Source organism: Biomphalaria glabrata, chromosome 1 (assembly GCF_947242115.1).
Source record: "Biomphalaria glabrata chromosome 1, xgBioGlab47.1, whole genome shotgun sequence".
In the NCBI taxonomy this organism is placed as follows: Eukaryota; Metazoa; Mollusca; class Gastropoda; family Planorbidae; genus Biomphalaria; species Biomphalaria glabrata.
Window position 1 is genome coordinate 87,390,708 of NC_074711.1, and position 22,353 is coordinate 87,413,060.

A 22,353-nucleotide genomic window follows, 5' to 3' on the forward strand; every position below is an offset into this window, starting at 1 on the left:
CGGCTCTGCTCCGAAGATTAAGATTGACTGCACTAAACACATACATTTCTCTAGATATAAACAAATAGATCAAACCTAAAAGAAGAAGAACATGATTAAATTGATTCTGAAACCTCAAGAACCAAACAAAAGGTAAACATTTCGAAATTTCTAAAATTCTGGTATATTCTTGACCACTGTTTTTATCTTTCGTCTTATTGAAGCCTTAAATCAGCGTCATTATGGGCCCTTGTTGTCCAGAAATGACACGAACAAATCTAGATCTTTGATCTATTACGCTGTTTACCAAAATGGTTCGAAGCTCTATTTATAGGAAAAAACATTTCCCGCCAAATCTCATAAACTAATCGGGTAGCTCCTTGCTTGTCCAGTCAACAAATATTTCTCTATCTCATGACTTTCGAAATTTTTCCTAGTTAGACCAGCGCTGTGCTTATGGGTCAGATTGGTATTACACTTATGACAAAGCCGGGACTGTTTATTAAAAATGCACATACACAATTATTGTGGCATTGCAGAGAGCATTGGTCAATTGACTTTCTGCAGATAGCAAATGCGCAGCACCAAACTTTGACTAATGAACTACAATCACGTCTAATCATAATGCATAACTCAAAAAAAAAAAAAAAAAAAAACTTAAAAAAAAACACAAAGGTTATATTAAGTGTATTAATCAGTTTGGGTGACTCATGTAATTAAACTTGTAATAAGCCTCAGACGACAATCTATAAATGGGACTAATTCAGCTTATACCACCACTTTAGTCAAGAACTATTTCTTTCCCTTGTTTGATATACCAAACAAAGTAATTAAATAATTGGTTAATTTTTTTTACTGATTCTTGTCTTGTCAGGTAAAAGAAATAATTGTGCAAAATTTCATCTTGATCCCAGATAGTATGTCGGAGAAATAACGTGTACAAACTTTTGGCCAGACAGACAGACAACGTGACTTTATTCAAGCTTTGCAAGAATTATAGTTTATTTGCTGTTCTTTACATATAGACGATACCAGGAGACATACTGCATGCGTAGAGAAACAAAAGTCAATCAAAGTATTCTTCTGTCTTTGAGGAGACTAGCGTAATGGATTTGAACCGAGACCAATCGTGATAGATGGACTAAACACTGAGCTGTGACGTTGCAACCTGTGGGCAGTGTAGACCAATAGCTCGTTGCCACGTGTCCCTTTTTTGCATCCTATTAAAAAACATTTTTCCCACCGAAAAATGAAAAATAAAAAAGTTTCCACAAAATGACGCCTGCGACTTTTCCTTAAATTTGGCGCGCCTCATATTCATAGTGCGTTCAGTCTGCAGCGTAGTAATTGGGTCACGGCGACCTATTCAGGCGGTCCTTAGACATACATCTTTGTTGTATTTTGTTTTCTCTACGTTTAAGATGACCAGATCTTTAGTTGTCTGCTGATATATTGATAATGTAGAGTGCAATTGGGTCATGCATGTATTACGTGACACCTTATCTTATCTTATCTTATAATTTACAGACGTTACTTCAAAAAATAAGATAATTACGTTCTACGCATTTCATGTGTCAATCTAGTCATGCATGTTAACCAATGACTTAAACTCGGCTAATTCGTTGGTATTCCTGGCTGATTCAGGCAACCCATTCCATTCTATAATGGCGCTAAGAAAGAAGGAGCACTTGTACGTATTTGTTCTAGCGTATGGAATAAGAAATGTGCCTCTATCTTCGTGTCTTTCTGAGTATTTCATTAGGTTTTGGTTTTCTATATGTAAATTATGGTTTAGTGTTTTATGTATTATAGCTACTTTACTTTTTATTCTTCTGACCTGAAATGTCTCTTAAGTTCTAGTTTTAAAGAGTAGTTTAGAACTAAAATCACACATACGCAAATTCTTATATCTAATACAAAATTGAAAATGACGGCTTATTGTGGTTAAATAAATAAATAAGAGAAGCGTGAGTGTTAGTTCGGACCTACGGAGAAGGGAGAGATGTCTTGGTCGTAAAGTTACACGGCTAGTTACGTCTCGGTGACACTACCCAATTGTTCCGTTTCCATAAACTTACATTGTGTTTAATTGTAAGTGTTGTAACTGGCCGTCAATTCCCAGCATTAAACTGTACGTAACAGGTAGACAACTAATCAGCTGTAGGAGTAATATATTTTAACTTATAAAACTTAAAAATTGCTTGAATAAGTTCCTAGTGAACAATGCTAAATATTTATTCATACTATAGACCAATTTAAGTTGATATGAAATAAAATGAATGTACTACATTTTAGAAATAATATTCAAACTCCGACTCATAACATCTACACTCTCTTTTAATCTCACGTTCTGGAGTCGTCTCCCGTAACTAAGACCTGGTGTCGACAATGCAACCTATGTTGCATCATTCACAGCCATTGATTAATTTTAAGAGAAAAAAAAAATCGTTCAGTAAGTTGCTTAAAGGAGGCGGGGGGGGGGGATTTTCTTTTTTTTTTTTTTTTTTTTTAAGTATTTTAAATGTTGTTCTTGTTACATTGTGTTGCTATGGTTTCTCCTTCTACTAAGTACCGGGCAAGTTTCATGGAAAGTAAAGGCGATTTATCAATTTGCAGTTCACATGACCTCCTTCCTTATCCGTTGTCTAAATCAACATGTGAACTTTAAATCGTCTGCGCCGGAGACAGGTCACGTGACCTCAGAAACGTCAACATTTCACGGCGTTATGCAGCGGTGGCCAAAAATATTTTTCGGCCTTGGGGGGGGGGGGGGGGGCAGACAAAGCTGCCCCCGCTGCCCCCAAAATGTCTCATGGGCTGCATTTCAGTCAAGTGGAACCAGTCCTCTGGGCCTTCATTAAACCCTATGGTTTTTTTTTTTTTGGGGGGGGGGCGGATAATAATAATAATCAACTCTCCCTACGCTACTGTTTACTACTGTGTAGTATATCTGTTACGTACCATACGATGAAGACCTGAAATAAAGATTAGAAAACATTCTTCACTTGGATACTTCTTAACCATAGACATAGATAAATATAGACTGGCCGAAGGAAGTAACTTCATGTAACTTGAAAACATGTACATCTATTGTTGTCGGATTACCGAATTCTGAAAAGTTGCATAATCTTCAGTCTTAGAGATTTAAAAAAAAACGGAAGTTAAAATATTGTAATATTTATATAGGTTATGGCTGAAATAGATATGAATACTTAACTTTTATACTGCTCATAAATGCTGTATAATAAAGTACACAAAATTGTAAGTCACAAATTTTCATTTCATAAAACTCTTTTATCGGCCAGTCTATATTTATTTATGTCTATGCTCTTAACTCTTTCTCTCTGTAATTATTTTCCTCGTTCCGATAGAATTATTCATTTCTATCTCACTATCCTGTTAGGATTAAACTTCAATAACTTTTTTGTTTTTTTATCAGAAAATGTTTTATTTGGTATCGAATAATAGGGGAATGCATACTCTTTTTACACAACAAAAATTAAAGTTTATAAATTTAAAAAAAAACAAAAACAATTTCGCTTAATGGAGTCAAATCAACGTTGGCATCGTCGATTAGGAGAGAAAGAGTTAATGGGTATGCACATTTTATTCGAGTATTCACAGATTCTTCTACTCCTTCTTCGATCTCATATGTATGTTGGAAGGTTCAGACAAGTAGTCCTATATCTGCCATGAACTGCGCAGTGGTTTCCAGCTCTCCTTATAGTAGGAGAGTGGGGGGGGGGGGGGTTTAGGGCTTGTGTATTCTTCGGATCTCGGGATAGAGTTAGCGGCTTTGAAATTCTGGTTACAAATACATATCCAAATTTTGCATTCTGGGTTATTGTAAAGAAGTTTGTTGATTGCTTTCTCCTCTTCTTGTTTGGTACACTCATAAAATCTAATCCACCACATCTAAGTCATTAATTTTTTTTATATATTTTATTTCAAACAAGAATCATAGAGTGCATAATCTTTCACAAACATTTGTTACATATATAACATTCATATATGTAGCTTTTTCACTTTGGGAGTCCGTTGCAAGTTACGACTATATAGGGTGTCCGCCAGGTCAAAAATGTTTGAGAACCCCTGTCCTACAGGACCCATCATCCACCACTGAATCTACACTGACTTTACTCGGACCCGAAAGCCTTACTCCACACATGTAAATATCCATTTTGAAGTGTTGAAAAAGTCTGCCTCCCAACAGTTATCTCCACGGGCATGTCTCTGTCTCTTGACCTCTAGCACTCACCTTCCCCCATTTTATTCGTTTGTTTTTTTTTTTGGGTGGGGGCGGGCGGGGAAGGGGTGGGGGGAGGGGGCATACTGGGTAGCATCAGTCACTTTCAACGGCTTCATTCATCTGCAAACCAAGTGTGCAGTTACCGATAATAGCGCCACACCTAAGGCGCACAGTGAGACGTTGTCTTACGACCATGAGTTTCAACACTCCCTGTCTGCTGCTGACCCCCACACCATCTCACGTTACCAAGCTGGCGCCAACAGGATCCTGCCTCTCTCTCTCTCTCTCTCCCTCCCTTGTTCCTCTGATACAAAATAAACTATACCAATAAAGCAAACAGGGGACATGCTAAGAATAAGATGTACATTAGCATGAATAGAAGAAAACCTAATTCTAAAAGGGACAGGATGGGAGCAGGGGCGGCGCCCAGTTGCAGGAGTCTGACTTTAAATAAATATCTTAGTAATACAACCCGCTGCACCCCGATTCTTAGTTAAAAGCTTATTTGTATAACTGGTTACAAAGTCTCCTTTTACAAAGCTCTCACCAAATCACAGGGCATTATAATGGGAGTAGTTCAAAGTTTGTACACTTTATCCCTTTCACACCAATCTCAGATCAAGTTGAAATTTCGCACAATTATTTCTTGTACCTAACAACAACGAAAAATAAAAAAGTAGTTAATTAACTATTGGTAATAAATAATTTGTCTGCTATCGAATAGGGAAAGATAATCGTATTTGACAGATTTGGTGGTATACGTTGAATTAGTTCCCTTTGATTAAGAAAACTGACTTAATACTTCTTAATATAATTACACTTGATATAGGAGGCGCGGTGGCTGAACGGTAAAACGCTTAGATTTCGAACAGGAGTTCCGGATTCGAATCCTAGTGAAGACTGGGATTTTCAATTTCGGGATCTTTTGGGCGCCCTGAGTCCACACAGCTCTAAATAGGTACCTTACATTAGTTGGGGAAAAGTAAAGTCGGTTGCTCGTTGTGTTGGCCACATGACACCCTGCTTGTTAACCTTTGGCCACAGAAACAGATGACCTTAATAATCTCTGCCCTATAGATTACAAGGTCTGAAAGGTGACCTTTACTTTTTTACACTTGATATAAGCTAAGTTATTTTTTAAAGTATATTTTAAGGTTTTCATGTTTGTTTTATCTATTCTTTAACGTACATTCGAGTTACTACAAATAGCGTACAATAAACGCAAATAATATCTGGCGTAGGGGAACTTTCGAAAAATACAAACATAAGTTGACTTAACGAACGTCCGTTAAAAGCCGCGCCTTAAAATTCGCCCTACATCACGAGTCTAGTCTGAAATCAAACTCCATTTATCTCGCCAAAAGAAACTTTTTTTTTCAAATTCACTAACGTATGTGTGTGTCAGTGTGTGCGTGCGAGTCAGTGTGCAATTTTATTTTTAGCACCTTTCTTAATCTTGATGTGAACTTACGTAAGACGCCTGACTGTTAATAAGACTGCTAAGTTAGGCACGGTTAATTGCTGCTAATTGTTCGACTGTCTGAAAGATACGAGAAGGGCTGAGGGGCAGACGTAAAGACATCACACACCTGGTCGATCAGCTGAGAATTGCGCAGACGTCATGGTAGAGAGATTAGTAGTTAGTCAAACAGTATACTAGTACCTTGAGCTGCAGATGTGTATATGTGGATCTATGCAGTAAAGTGTGATTGTTACTCTCTTCCTACTGAACCTAAACTAGATGCTTTGTTTAATACATTTTAGACACTTTTTTCAGAAATGGAGATTATTAATAATAATAATTTAAATAATCCATAAGGAAATTTGTCTAACAATGTGTGCATTACACCAAACAAAACATTATAACTATAAAAAAAACAAAATATACATTCACGGCAGACTCACTCATAATTTACATGTGAAATGATTATGTCAGATAGTTGAATTTTATTAAATGATTAGATTACCCCCGGGGAACAAAAGAGTTTTTGTGTCTGTCTTTGCTATCGGTGTCTTTTATCTCTATTGTGATGATAAAATCACAATATCCTGACCCAAAGGGTGATTTTTTTTATTTCTAAAATCTTTTTAAACTTTCTTATGAATGTTTTTCGCAAATGAGGTTTGTTTTTTTGCCAATGACTTTACCAGCAGCATTTAGGATTCTATGAATATTAAAATTTTAATATTCCGATCGCCATACTAGGCAGTGATATTAAAACTTAAAATATTGCAGATGTGAGCGTGATAAAACATCGCCAAGGCCTTTTCGCTAACATTAAATGATAATATTTTTTTTAAGCAATCGTAATCTTTGCTGCCTTTTTTTTGCTGATATAATCAGTACAATTTAGTATATTGTCTAAGATAGTACCCTGGTATATTAAAAGTTTGCACTATTTCAATGGTCTCTCCAGCTACAGAAACAATATCATTTTCTTTCTTTTCCCTACGAAAATCAATTATCATTTCTTTGTGTTTTTTTTTTTTTTTTTTTTTTTACATTTAACTCTTTCTCTCCTAACTGACGATACCAACGTTGATTCCACCAGAATGTGGTAAATAATTACGGATAGAAAAAGGTAATATTAAAAAACTATTTTTACAGTACTTTTCAATGAGTTACATTTTTCTGAAATACTCATTTACGTCTTAGCTCAAACCTCCTGCAAGACGGCAGTCGATGAAAACAGGCAGGTTTCGAATTTTAAAAACGCGGACCAAAGTTTCGGGGTTAAAAAAGACAATTTACATTTTTTCAAACAGCAAGCAATCTAGATCTACGTCTAAGAATACATTTCAAATACTGTCTTGTCTGCAAGAATTTTAGTCTACACTGTTATCACATTTTTACACACACATGCACTTGTTCAATGAATTATACTTTGCCAAGAATCGTAGACTGAAAACCCGATTATATTTATACATTGAGGATTTTTATTTTTTTCAAGTAACATCTGTATTTCATAAGATTAGATAAGAATTCTCTTATTTCGTCACCTGAACAGAATTATCTGGCTTATTTTGGAGGTTGGGTCATCAGTTTTAACTTCTAAAAATACAGAGATGTATTCACCAATCACCGCCCTATGTAATTACGGGAGTATCGCACAATTAATCGTGATCATTGGAGCCAGGGGTAGAACTGTGTTCAGTAAAAGTTTTACAGGTAATGCCGTTAGTGCATAATATGCCGTCAAGTATGTTTATTTTCAGTAAAAAGAATTATAACTTTTGATGCCAGCTTTACGTTCAAGATTTTTTATTCGAAAATATATACTTAAGTTGGTGACATTTTGACATGCTGTATTGTATAGCACCACCTGTTTTACTACACTAAATCACTTCGACGTCTGGTGGAGCAAAGGGGCGCAACCTCGTGCACGATGTGTGTCACAATGTTACGACTATATTTTCACCTGGTCTGTTTTTCTGTCTCCAGCCATGGCCACCAAATACTGCACCCCGAACGGGACATGGTTTCATCATCCGGCCTTGAAGACGAAGTGGACAGACTTCCAGGGCTGTTTAATACAACCTGATATTTCTGCAGCGTTGGTAAGTAGGAGTGGCTCGTGAGGCCACCATTACATCCGTAAACCTTCTCTTCCAGTGTAGATGCAGTGACTTCGGTCAAAATCAAGCAAGTCCATTTAAAAGTCAAATATTTGTGTTACTATTTAAATTGGCGCAAGATTTCCTTATAACTGAAGAACAAGGGAACATAGAGTAAAAAGTTATTTAGGTTGTGTAGATTCCAAAATGATTACACAAACGGGAGTCACGTGGCGTAGAATACGTAGAAAAGCCGTCAACATTCTTTTCTTTTTTTATTTAAAACTTCACCTCCCAAAACAAATTCACTAAAAAACAAAGAGAGAAATAAAAGCTTTACCCTTATGACAATAGTTTGCGAGGCTTTTGAGTAGCGCTACTGCTACTTTCATGCTTGTAGCATGCTCAGAGCGCTTTGGTCCAATCTCATTGTGGGCCAGTGGGGGGAGGGGGTATCTAGGAGGAAGGTTTTTCCATGCTATGCGCCTTTAGGTGCTCAGTAAACACAACTCTGCCCGAGAGTGTCGAACCTCAAGCCCCCTTCATAGGTAGACAAGCCAAGCCAAGTTCAAGCGTACTTAGCCTCTCGACCACGCTTCCTACACTCCTCCATATATAGAGATTCAACAGATACAAAATTTGTTGGATACTTCTCAAGACTTACTACCGTCACGCCTGGTTACTTCATTTTAGTTGTCTATGATTATTTTTTAGGTTGCCTCCTGCCTCCAAGCCTGATGGGGTAATAATGTCGTATATTTCTCTAGCGTTTGATAAATTATTCTATTATAATCCCTCAAAAGCTACGGTCTGCGGGCTTTTTCAGTGCACGAACCAAAGGTTTGGAACTCACTCCCCATTGATCTCAGACAGACAACATGCTATACCACTTTTAAGAAGAACATGAAGACATACTTGTTTAAAACTTTTTTAGATCAGTTTTTGATTTGTATTGTCGTGTTTGTGTTTGTAATGTTATTACAGCGCCTTGAGCCTACATTTTGTTTGTTAACAGCGCTTTATAAATGAAATTACTATTATCTGTCGCCTATTGGCTTTTATCTTAAAAGACTAGTGACCTATTTATATTCTGGTCTTTTGAGAAAATATAGGCTCAATTGGATACAAAAGAATTTTGTTTTTTTATTTATTTTATTTTTTTTTTTGGACCAGGCTTGCCGCTATATGATCTGTCCCGCCCTCCTCCCATTTTTTTTCTCACATTTTCCAGCGAACCTTTAATTCTTATTTCACATTCCATAAAATGAATTCGAACACTTAGTTATTTGTTACCTCCCCTTTTCTTTTTTAACAGGAACACATTGAGCACGGGGAAAGATTGCAGCTGATCATGACCATTGGCTATGGGGTCAGTCTGTGCTCGCTGGTGCTTGCAGTGGTCATCATGTGTTGTTCTAAGTAAGTGGGAGGTGGGGAGGATCTACGGTCAACACCATAGTTCATTCTGTTTACAAAAAAAACAACTACATTTAGTATCAAATAAAAATAGTAAAAGTGACCATTCGAGTGATGTTCTTACACAGACTTTGAAAACAAAAAATCTTTTTGACGCTAAATCTGGATATCCTTCCTGTTTTTACAGGCTAAAATCTAAAAGCAACACACTTCATGTGAATTTGTTCCTGGCCTTCATCCTGCGGGCAGTTCTGTCCTTTGCCAAAAATCTTTTGTTTGTAAACAACATCGGCCTGGAGAAAGACATCATGAGACTGGAGGGCCGAATTTTGTTTATACAGGAGGGCACAGTAAGGAGCAATAGATATTTTTTTTACTTTGACAATATGGACAATTTTACTTTGACAATATGGACAATTTTACTTTGACAATATTGACAATATTACTTTATTTCAGGGGCGGATTGGGTGTCGAAAATAGGCTCGGGCATTCCTATGCAATCCGGTCCCCAAATTACACGATGAGCATCGAATTTTATATATATCCTCAAAATCATTATCATTATGCTGTTTTATAATGTGAGGAAAACCTGGGTTTACTAACATAATGTGTTTCTACTAGGTGGTAGCCTGCAGGGTTGGCTATATGAACCATCTATTTCATATTTATTTAAAAACTATTTGAAATTACTAAATGACAATTGAAATGGAATTATTTATAAAGTAAATAACAAGGCCTATATTAACATAAGCATGTACTTGATATTCACATGTAAGGCTCGTTAAGATCCCCATCAGATATGTCCAAATGGATTACTCGTAGAACGTATGTGTCAGCAGCCATCCCCTATTAAAAACACTGTATAAGGGTGTAGGCTATTACATTATTTCAGAAAACGCATTAGATAAGGAGGCCCTAATACACTGTAGAGTCTGTAAATCACGACGCTCTGAGCGCTCCTTTTGTCAAAGAATATTACGAACTCTTTTTTTACGATTTGATAAGAGTCTTAGCATATTCCATGCGGCCCCTTTCACTGGCCATACCAACCCAATTGGGTACCGGCCTACCTGGCATGGCTGCCTGGTCGTGCGGTTTGCAGGCTGGACTGTCGTTCAGATTTATCGATGTTTCCTGGTTCAAACCCTGCCCGCTCCCATCCCCCGTCGTCCTGCGGGAAATTTGGACTAGGAAGTAATTATCTTCAACTCTGAAGGAACATCCGAAACATGTAAAACATGCCCATACAGCCAGTCCTGCTTCATTTATATAGACACTTTTGCTTTGACTATATGAATTCGACTGAATGTGCCTTTTAGTACTTTTGACTGTATCAACATTTGTACTCTGGCTTTTTAGCTTAGCTAAGTCAACATTGTCATTTGCTTATAGGATCATAGACTTAATTATTTGCCATATGAACATTTTTATTTCTATATGGTCAGTTTGACATTAGATAGACATGTTTGTCATCAGTGTATATATAACAATGAGATGCCCTTGTACCTTAGCGAACTGATTACTCCATATGTCCCCCAGACCAAAGGTTTGGAACTCACTCTCCATTGATCTCAGACAGACAACATGCTACACCACTTTTAAGAAGAACATTAAGACCTATCTGTTTAAAACTTTTTTAGATTAACTGTCATATTAGCTCACGTGTTTTTGTTTGTAATGTTGTTACAGCGCCTTGAGCCTACATTTTGTTTGTTAACAGCGCTTTATAAATAAAATTATTATTATTATTATTATGTTTACCTTACATTGTTATATATAATATAATTATTTGCCATATGGACATTTTCATTTCTATATAGACAGTTTGAGATTAGATAGACATGCTTACCTTACATTTTTATATATAATATAACACATTATTGTTTGGCTTTATGGACATTTTGTATTGCTAAGTTGACAATTTTATTACAATGTATTGAAATTAAACTTTGACTATCGACATAAAAAGCTAATGAATTAAGTTGTTAGTCATTCGTAAATCTTTTTCCTGGGTTGCGATTTTATGTGCTTAAGTCATGTATTGATTCGCTGATTTTATTGCGATTTCTGAATTGGTCAATCGTTCTCCAGCACTGGGAGTGTCGACTTCTCATGTCAATATTTATGTACGCCATTTGTGTCAGCCACATGTGTATATTTGTTGAAGGCCTCTATCTCCACATGCTCATCTACCGGACTCTCATAACGGAGCGAAACGGGGTCAAACCTTACATCATATTAGCTTGGGGTAGGTATATCGTTCTGTTTGAAATTAAGTTCTCGTTGTAATCGCAGCGGTAATGCTGCAATATACTGTAGGTCTTAAAAACTATAAGTTTTATATTTATACTAGCCGGATATGACCCGCGGCCTGCGGGCCTTATATTGGCTATACTGATGTACTGGATTGAATCTAGATCTATGTTAAACATGGACAACGTTCCCTACATTTTTTTTTTACTTTGCCACGAAAATAAAAGTAGAGTATGAAAATGGGTTTACCCGTTCAGCCGACATATTCATATTCATTAGAAATTGCTGTCAAATCGGGTTTACCCGATATGTTAAAAAGTTTCATTATTTTATAGAAATACAATTAGGTTTTTTTTTTCTATTTTTAGTGACTCCCGGTTGGGGGGGGGGGACATTAACATATTCTACGGTTTCCGCGATGATCTAAGGAGCTTTTTTGCCAAGTTTAATCAAGATTGGTCAAACGGTTTTGATTTGTATTCGGGACAAACATACATACAAACGCCTTGAACTTTCAGCTTTATATATTAGATCATGCTGTTATTTAATATTATGGAATATGTTGCTGAGTGGTACGAACCGCTTCGATGCCTGTGAAGGGGACTTGAGCTCGAACCCCGAATCGAGCTAATTTTTGGTTGCTGTGCGCCAAAAGACAGCACGGAAACCTTCTTCCACGTATCCCCTCCCCTCCCCCCACTGGCCCCCCCCAAAAAAAAAGACTTGAACCATAGCTTAATGCGCATACTAAAAGAGTGAAAAAAAGATCCCCTTTCAGACCTGGAGAGCTATGGGGAAGATGATGTAAAGTTCTATGGCACTCGGTTAACGAGTGTGTCATGTGGCCAGCACAACGACGTCAAGTAACCATTAGAGCTGGGTGGACTCAACCATATATATGGATTTAGTCTCCTTATTACGTTTTATCTCCCTCTTTTCATTGTCGTATCAAGTTGAAATTTTCACAATTGTTCATAGTCGAAAAAAATACAAGAATCTATCTGAAAATTAACCAGTTAGTTAATGATTTAGTACTAATTAATTAATTTTGTTTTATATGACCGAGAAGGAGCTAAACCCTTTTCAGATCAATGGCAATAATTAGCGGTTTTTCCCCTTTGGTTTTAAGAAGTATTCTCTTTTTTCCTATCACTTGTTTAAATTAGTTTTCAAATGTTTCTGAAAGCTCAATATTTTCCTCATTTACACACTAAACACACTGACTAACTGACACACTGACGTACTGAACACACTGATACCCTGAACACACAGACACACTGATACACTGAACACACAGACACACTGATACACTGAACACATAGACAAACTGATACACTGAACACACAGACACACTGAACACACAGACACACTGATACACTGAACGCACAGACACACTGATATACTGAACACACTGATACACTGAACACACAGACACACTGATACACTGAAGACATAGACACACTGATAAACTGATGACACAGACACACTGATACACTGAACACACAGACACACTGAACACACAGACACACTGATACACTAAAACACTTAACACACAGACACACTGATACACTGAACACACAGACACACTGATACACTGAACACATAGACACACTGATACACTGAACACACAGACACACTGATACACTAAAACACTGAACACACAGACGCACAGATACGCTAAACACACAGACGCACAGATACAATAAACACACAGACACACTGATACACTGAACACACAGACACACTGACATACAGACACACTGATACACTGAACACACAGGCACACTGACATACAGACACACTGATACACTGAACACACAGACACACTGATACGCTGAACACACAGACACACTGATACACTGAACACACAGGCACACTGACATACCGACACACTGATACACTGAACACAGAGACACACTGACATACAGACACACTAACATACTGGGACATTGACACGCGATTACACTGACCGCACTGACACACTAAACACTCTCTAAACTGACACATTGACACACTGACCACACTGATACATTGACACAATGACCACATTGACACACTGACACACTACACTGGCCACACTGACACAATGAACACACTCACGCACTCACACAGAACACACGAACACACGACACAGAACACATTGGGCACACCGACACACACTGATACACTGACTCAGAACATACTGACCACACTGACACACTGACACACTGACCACACTGACACACTGACCACAATGACACACTGACCACAATGACACACTGACCACAATGACACACTGACTTATAGCATACTGACCACACTGACCACACTGACACACCGAACATCGATAGTTTCGGATGTAAGTTGAAAGTCTGCCCTATTTTTTTACAAATACACATTTCAATGTTACAATAAACTATTTCCTTTACACTCTACAGGCTGTTAAAATATAACCCAACATATAAACTAAAACTAGAATGTAACCTTAGAAGAATTATTTTCGTTTCACCAATTAATTTTCTATTGATGTGTTTTAAAGCTCATTAGCTGCTTCTTGGCCTGCACTAGTTTCTTGCAGATTCAAAACCATTTAAGAAAAAAAAAAAAAAAGACTCTTGTATCCTGTATTCTATATTTCAGTGCTGCCGCTCGCCATCTTGATTCCCTGGGTTGTTGTGAGGATCACTGTCGATAATGTTCTGTAAGTAATTATATTTCTTTCATTACACTCTTTACTTTCGACCTGATCTAGGAATTGGGAGAAATCTTTAGGACAAGAAAGCGTTGCAGGTTAATTAATAGGCTGAATCTTAACGCCATGCTTCTCAGACTTTTTTCTAACTACCCCATGATTAAACCGACAGCCCAAATGTCCTTGTTTTATATTTAAATATTTAAACAACTTTACCAATGAAACTAAAACCATGTAATAACATCAAGTTGTTTATTCAGCTATCTTGGGAGAGGAGGGTTCGGGCCCAGGACCACCTTGACGACAGCCCAGAGCGCCTATCATACGACCACGGAATCCTTGCCTTGTTTTTCTCTAGGGTTAGCAATAAAAAACGTCGCATGGCTATTCTTAAAGCTTGCTCTAATTCTAAAAGCTCTGCCAAGTACTCTCAGAGGTTAAGGATACCCCAGGATGAGAACGACAATGTCTAGATCAGCGGTTCTCAACCTTTTAAGCTCGACGACCCCTTTTTACAATCCCCCACTCTGCCGCGACCCCCCCCCCCAACACAAACACACATACAGAAGAGTAGACAATAACAATCCATAATTTCGATGGTCTTTGGCGACCCCTGGCAAATCCTCAATCGACCCCCAAGGGCATCGCGACCCACAGGTTGAGAACCCCTGGTCTAGATGATTGCTTTCGTAATCCGCGAATTCATTTTGTTAATCTCTTCTCTTCCGTAGCTGTTGGAACATGACCGAAAACAAGGACTACATTTGGATCCACCATGGACCCCTCCTGGCCGCGGTCTCGGTAGGTTACTGATAATAACAGTCAAAACCGTTGAACTAAATAATCAGATCACTAGCAACACTTGGCAAACAGAATGATTTACAGACAAACGGACAGACAAGCTGACAGACAGACTGATTGAAAACCAAACGGACAGATGTAGACTGTTTGACAGGGACATCTATATTCATAGACAGATAGAAATTTGTACAAATACTCCTTCTTCCCTAATGCTATTAGAGCATGGAATGGGTTGCCTGAGCCAGCCAGAAAAAACAGTGACTTAGCAGAATTTAGGTAATTAGTTAATATGCATGACTGAATGCATGACGCGTAGGACATAATCTTCTTTTTTTTTTTGAAGTAACGTCTGTATTATATAAGATAAGATAAGATAAGACAGAGAAAATTTTAAAGAAAAACTATCAATGTGATCTTATGTTATTTTATCATGACTTTTTCTGCAACACATTTAAAAAGTAACAGCAGGCGCATTTACTATATATATATATATATTTTTTTTGTTGTTTTTCAGCTGAACTTTTTGTTCTTCATGAACATTTGCCGAGTTCTGTTCTGCAGATTGAGGTCAAGCCAAAGACACACAGGCAAGACAAAATACAGGTGAGATACTTAGGTGCTACTGATAGATGGTTTAACTGCTGATGGCATTGGCAGACGTCGCCACAGTCACGTGACTTAAGTCCTGGTGTTCTACTATTCTTGTTTAGTCTGAAGGACTTAGATGCCGACGTGAAGTACAATGGACCTCATTCACCAATCGTAAACAAACAACATTTAGTCACGTGATAATATTGATAAAACAACGGGAAAAAAAAACTGTCACGTGACAGCCTGTGTGTATTATGAAATTTATATAGAAGAGAGTAGCTAAATGTTGTTTGTTTACGATTGGTGAATGAGGTCCATTGGCAATGTTTTACATGTTTCGGGAGCGGGTAGGGTTTGAACCCGGGACCATTGATACATTCAAACCGCACGACCAGGCAGCCATCACGTAGTAAAATGTGTCAAGGTCGTCTGAAAAATAAAATAATTAGTTTTGCTATAAATCTATTCTAGAAATATGTGCTAGATTTTGTGGGAATTTGAAATTGCTCTAAAAGCCCAAGGGAGATAACAAGATAAAATATTCGCGCACTCTGTTTCTTTCTTAGCTGTAAGAGAAATGAATTTTTGAGAAGGGTGAGCGGAAGACGGAACAGTCCTTTATTTCTGGTGTTTTATTTCGACATTATCTCCTTATCACTTCAGATAGATTATCACTGTAGATTATCTCTATAGATTATCACTGTAGATTATCTCCGTAGAGACACATGTTTACTAAAGTATAAGTTTAATTATATATTTTCATGTGTATAAAAAATTAAATAATAGTGCACTACTATGTTTCATTTTAGCGGCCCCCGAGATTGATTTTTGTGTCTGTCCTTATGTCAGTCCGACATGTTTAGGTCTCAAAAAACAAACTAGAAATGCAATTGAAAATCCGATTACATGATGTTTTGAAACTTGCAATGTTATGGATATTCTACATAATTGATTAACATAGGGGAAAATATCTTTTGTTCTGGGTTTTATTTCAAACCACTGATTCTCTTTTTTTGTGTGTGTGCTCATTCCGATGTTTCGTGTGATATTACCCTAACTGTAGTCTTCCATCGTTTGATCCTTTGTTCTGGGTTTTATTTCAGACAACTAGCTAAGTTTATTTTGGTGCTCATTCCGCTGTTTGGTGTGATCTACATCGTCCTGGCCGTGGTCTTTCCCCTTGGCTACTCCGAGAGGTTCCACACAAGCCAGATGTATGTGGAGCAGACGTATAATGCATTCCAGGTAACGCACGACTTACATGGTGACCTCCCCTATATGAGGACTTTGATATGCCGGTCTCAATGATTTAGTAGATATTTTTGTCGCATTTATAGAGCAATCTGTCGTGATTCTGTTACACTAGAGCGTCGTTTATCCGGATGGAAGTTATCCGGACTACCTTTTTATTCGTTTGTTTTTGGTTTCAACAGTAGGGTATCTAAGTGTCATGCTGATGTGAAAGATGAGCGAGTATTTCTCTCAATAGAGGGAAGCTACTACCTATAACACTTAGTTCCCCAGTACTTAAAATTTTATGTGCACGCTCCATTGGCTTCCCGTGAAAGCGAGAATCGATTACAAGGTCGCCACACTTTGTCATCAGTGTATATATAACAACGGGATGCCCTGTACCTTAGCGAACTGATTACTCCATATGTCCCCCAGAGAGCCCTGCGCTCAATGGACTCAACGCTTTTAGTAGTGCCACGTTTCTCCCTCAAAAGCTAAGGTCTGCGGGCTTTTTCAGTGCACGGACCAAAGGTTTGGAACTCACCCCCCATTGATCTCAGACAGACAACATGCTACACCACTTTTAAGAAGAACATCAAGACCTATCTGTTTAAAACTTTTTTTTAGAATGATTGTTACTTTTGCCGTCGTGTTTGTGTTTGTAATGTTATTACAGCGCCTTGAGCCAACATTTTGTTTGTTAACAGCGCTCTGTCAATGAATGACAAGACGAATATTAGAGACTGACTCAAGTCCGTTCAGCAGACAACATTAAGTTTATTTACAACATAATAATAATAATATACTGCACTCCTTGTTAGTGCTACAAGTCAAGAAATAATAATCCTATCCGCATAACAGCGGTATCAAAAGTATCCAATACGTTAACAACAAATCACGTCCGCATCTCAGCGGGTAACAATAAGAACAATTACTACTAGTGACACTGGAGCTTCAACTATAGATATCCATTGAAATACGAATAATACTTTAATATCCAATAAGCATATTATGAAATCAACTCTCAAATATTATTAATCAACAATGACTAGTCCTTCGACTCTCATGCTATATGCATACATATACAAGTGTCCGGGAAGAAACGTCCAACCTTCCTGGACCGGGAGCAAGACCTTACTTACTTGACTTGACTGAACTCAAAGTCAACTTTTCATTCTACTTCCTGTTTTCTACATCAGGAATTCCACGTGTCTTTTAAACTATTAACATGACGTGAACTTTAGATCATGCAATGTCAATTGAGACTGTGACACGCTCTATAAATAAAATTATTATTATTATTATGTTTACGTACGGCGCGATACCCCGCCCCCTCCTTCTTACATGTATCTCATCTCCCATTCCCCCCCCCCCCCCATGACTACCAAACACAAGGTGGCGTAGTTCATGACTGGTAGAGCGCTTTGGCTTCTGAAGTGTCTCCAGTTTGAATTCCGATGAAGGCTGGGACCTTGACCTTCGCGATTTCTGAAGACGCCCTACTCTAATGGGCACCTGACAAACGTTGGAAAGCAGAGACGGTGGGTCGTTGTCGTGGTCAAATGACAACGTTGGAAAGCAGAGACGGTGGGTCGTTGTCGTGGTCAAATGACATCCTCGTTAGCAGTCAGCCATAGGTACATATGAGCTTAACATCATCTGCCCCAGGATGAAATGGGTACCAAATCCCTAACTAAACGAACAGTCACAGCCAAGTTGCATGAAATAGGTCCAAATGGAGTGGACGTCCTAGGGTAGAAGGACTCGCGAGTTCGAAGTCGAACAACTCTAAAAAAAAAAAAAAAATTTTTTTTTTAAAGCCAGAATGCAAACATTCTTTTAAATAGCTCCTTGTTTCGCCCGTCCCCCCCTCCACAAAACTGGTCCACAAAACTGGTCCACAAAACTGGTCCACAAAACTGGTCCACAAAACTGGTCCACACAAGTGATACGACCATAGTGCTGAAAGCATGACATCGTGCTAAACCAAAACAACTGGTTCAAATATTTCTAATCGAACAAATGTATTATTGCTAGTTTAGATCTTTTTCTAATTAATTACATGATTTATTTATATTTATTTAATTTTTTTTTTCGCATTTTTTTTCCTCAGGGTTTTCTCTTGGCTTTGTTGTTCTGCTTTTTAAACGAAGAGGTAGGTCAAAGGTCAAAGTTTACCAAAATGTTGTTAGAGAGTAAGGTCAACCATTCAAATCAGAACATTTCGCGGGTTTTGTATTTTGCTATCTGTAAAGAAATAACGTTGTTGTTGGGTTTTTTTGGCCATATTTCGCGCCACCATCATTTCAACTCCTTTATGTTTCCTTTACTCATCGGTGGCCAAACCTGTTTAGTTATGGGGCCAAATAAATGTTTGACATACGTGTCGCATGCCGCACTGCCGCCAGAAAAAGCTGGTCAATGGAACTGAGTCGAGGAGGTTCCAGTAAACATCGTGGGCAGGAGTTTAAAGGGAGTTGAGAGGCTTGATTAAACTATATGGGCAGGAGTTTCCAATGGCCTAATTGCACATCTACGTGCTTGGCATATTGCCCTCGGGCCGTAGTTATGGCATCACTGGCCTTGCAGATGTATCTGGACAGTCAGTTAAGGAATATTTCTGCGTGAAGTTAATTCGCGCGCGCATTTTCTTTTTCTACTAATTAAACATATATATATATAAACATATATTCACCAAGCATTTGTTATTTGTAGAAATAAAAGCAATAAAGTAAAATACATGTAATTAGAGTAAACTAATAAAGTATCGAACTTTCTTAGTATAAATATTTTCAATGTTCACATCAATGTAGTTGACAGTTGTTATAATTGAATAAAAAATTTGGCTTTAACTTCTAATATTAACTGAGGTATTCTTTGAGAAACAGAGCTCAGTTTAAGAAATGGGAATCAAACCCATCTTATATAGATAGACTCCGTTTCGGGTCGGTTTGATTTAAGGTCGGTTCGTTTCGTCAACGAGTATAGTTAGGGTTTGCTTCGGTTAGAGTCAGACCCAAAGTTCGGGTTTGGTCCAATTTTATAAAATTAGGCACTAGGAATACTAACTAATAGGCTTTAACTCTATTTATTAGTTTAAAAGCTTAAAGCTTGATATCAATACAGATAAAACAAATAATTTAGAACTTGATATTTTCAACTTCCGTTATTGCAAGTATAAGTAACTGCGGTCATAAGTACTCATGCAGAAAACATCAAATCGAAAATTGTGATGGCTAATGATATGACTTTGAACATAGATAATGGTGGCAGACTGTCAGTTTAATAATTGCAGCTGCATTTTGTTTTTAAGAAATGTCAGCAGGGCCGGCTTTAAGAAATATGAGGCTCTAGGCGAAGTGAATTAGGTGTCGCCAAATACAACCCTCACATCGGCTAGGGAAATAAAGTATAAAATCTCACTTATATAACCAGAGGCAAGGGGGGCAAGACGTTTCCACCAAGATGTCACGAAAGAGCTGGAACTACTTTAGTATTAGACTCCTTCAATTCAACGAATCCAGTACACTTGCTTAGAAGACAACGATTGCTGTTTATCTGATGCTAACTTTATTGCAAATCACAATTCAGTTCGCTTAGGGCAATGACTGTTCGTTCGGTTAGGTTCATACCGGGCAGTTTTAAAGTTCCAGTTCGGTTCCATTTTAAGTGAAATTCAGATTCGGTTCTTTTTTTCATATCTACCTAAGAGCACAAATTTCTTTCTACTGTGTAGGATAAACGATTACAATATTCTCTACAATTGTGATTCAAAAACGTTTGCCGCTGAAGTTTTCATTACAATGTTCTGTTATCTTGTGATATGGTATAACAATGTTATTGTATTCAATATTCAAAAAAAAAACAAGTGTTTAAAAAAAGTGTAACACCAAAAAAACAACAACTAAAAAATTTTAATGTCATCGAGATTTACTGAATTAAAAAAAAATTCATTTTCTGATCCCCAGGTACACGGAGAAATTCGAAGTATCTGGTCTCGCCAAACAAGACGGCGGGATAGTGTAGCCACCAAATCCTTTGTATTGTCCAGCTTTAAACGGACCTCATTACACAATCGAGCCTCGTCCAGTACTGGACCCAACAACAGGTCATCCACCAGGCTCTCCAACTCTGACAGCTTCGAGATCGCCAAGAGGGAGAGCTGGGCTCCCCGCTTCAAGAGGCGGCTCTTGCGGTTTTTGGGTCTGAGCCGCAAAGAGCGTAACATCGTACGCCCACCCACACCGCCCTTCATCGTCAAGCACAACTGCAGTACTGAGAATAAAATCACTGCAAGCGACGACTTTGAGATTAAGCTGAAACTTCGGGGCAAGGTCACGGACGATGACGACGATCTCCTGTCGTCTGGTTGAATTCCTTGTCAAATTTATTGGAAATTCACGCAAATATTTCTTAACCGAAAAGTCACCAAATTGACGTCTGCCGTCAAGTTAAAACCAAAGACACTGAGAGTGGAAAGACACACAGACAAAAGAAAAACAAATTGTATTTTATATGGGGAACATGTTAATCACCCGGTGAATATTTTATTTTATTATCAGTAAAGTTTTTCACGTTTTTATTGCAAACAAAATGAGACCAATAATTATCTGACGCCCAATTTTTTCAGGGCTGTACTTTAAAATGTGCAGGTCGTCATGCTCGAATGCTTCCCATGCATTTGTATGCAAGACGACTGACCATGAGATTGTTTGATGGACAACTGACCATGAGATTGTTTGCTGGACAACTGACCATGAGATTGTTTGCTGGACAACTGGCCATGCTATTGTATGCTGGGCTACTGGCCATGCTAATGTATGCTGGACAACTGACCATGCGATTGTACGCTGGACTACTGGCCATACTACCCTATGCCGGACAACTGAACTTGCAATCGTATGTAGGACTAATAACAACGTTGATTTTCTTTCGGCTGTACAGCAGAACTTTATGGCTTCCTGCTCTTGCAGTTTGCGCCCTGGGCTGTCGTTCGGACTTATTGATGGTCCCGGGTTCAAGCCTTACCCGCTCCCATCCCTCGTCGTCCTGCCCAGGCTTTGACTAGGAAGTAATTATCTTGAACTCTGAAGGAACATCCGAACCATATAAGACATTTTACAAACATTTTATAAACAAACATTTTATATGATTCGCTGCACACAAGAACATTCGACTTTCCACCAGGCCATTAAATGCTTGGCTTGAAACCAAACTCTTGGATTGCACCCACAAAAAAAAAAAAAAAAAAAAAATAATTTTACATCCGATGTTCTGAAGTTGTACATGACATTGCATATTTGCATAAATTTACTTTTAAGCTGGAAATAAGATATGGACTAGAACTAAATCATGGTCTGAGCCAAAGTTTGATAGATGTTAAAAACATGTATTCACACTTGCTGTACGATACTGCATATGAGAACACTAAAGTGAAATCCTGTTTGCTTAAGTAACATTTCTGACTGATTACTATACTAGACAGGGATTACATTTCAAATCGTTTCTTTTATAACTCTTATTTACATAATAATATGTCCTCTTACAAACTTTTTTTTTTATTATGCTTGTTATTGTTTTTTTTTTTTGTTTTTTTTTTGGTCGC

At 37.9% G+C, this 22,353-nt stretch overlaps 1 protein-coding gene across 1 annotated transcript in view; it reads left to right on the plus strand.

Moving 5' to 3' along the window:
• LOC106077713 (parathyroid hormone 2 receptor-like) overlaps window positions 1-22,260 on the plus strand; it is a 141,305-nt gene extending 119,045 nt beyond the window's left edge. The window contains exons 5-14 of the mRNA XM_056018354.1: window positions 7,671-7,786; window positions 9,099-9,202; window positions 9,387-9,549; window positions 11,291-11,447; window positions 14,072-14,132; window positions 14,855-14,924; window positions 15,439-15,527; window positions 16,619-16,760; window positions 18,862-18,903; window positions 20,717-22,260. Of these exons, the coding sequence (XP_055874329.1) occupies window positions 7,671-7,786; window positions 9,099-9,202; window positions 9,387-9,549; window positions 11,291-11,447; window positions 14,072-14,132; window positions 14,855-14,924; window positions 15,439-15,527; window positions 16,619-16,760; window positions 18,862-18,903; window positions 20,717-21,121 (1,349 nt within the window). The 3' untranslated portion in view covers window positions 21,122-22,260. The remainder of the gene's footprint in view (window positions 1-7,670; window positions 7,787-9,098; window positions 9,203-9,386; window positions 9,550-11,290; window positions 11,448-14,071; window positions 14,133-14,854; window positions 14,925-15,438; window positions 15,528-16,618; window positions 16,761-18,861; window positions 18,904-20,716) is intronic.
• Window positions 22,261-22,353: the final 93 nt, after the last annotated feature.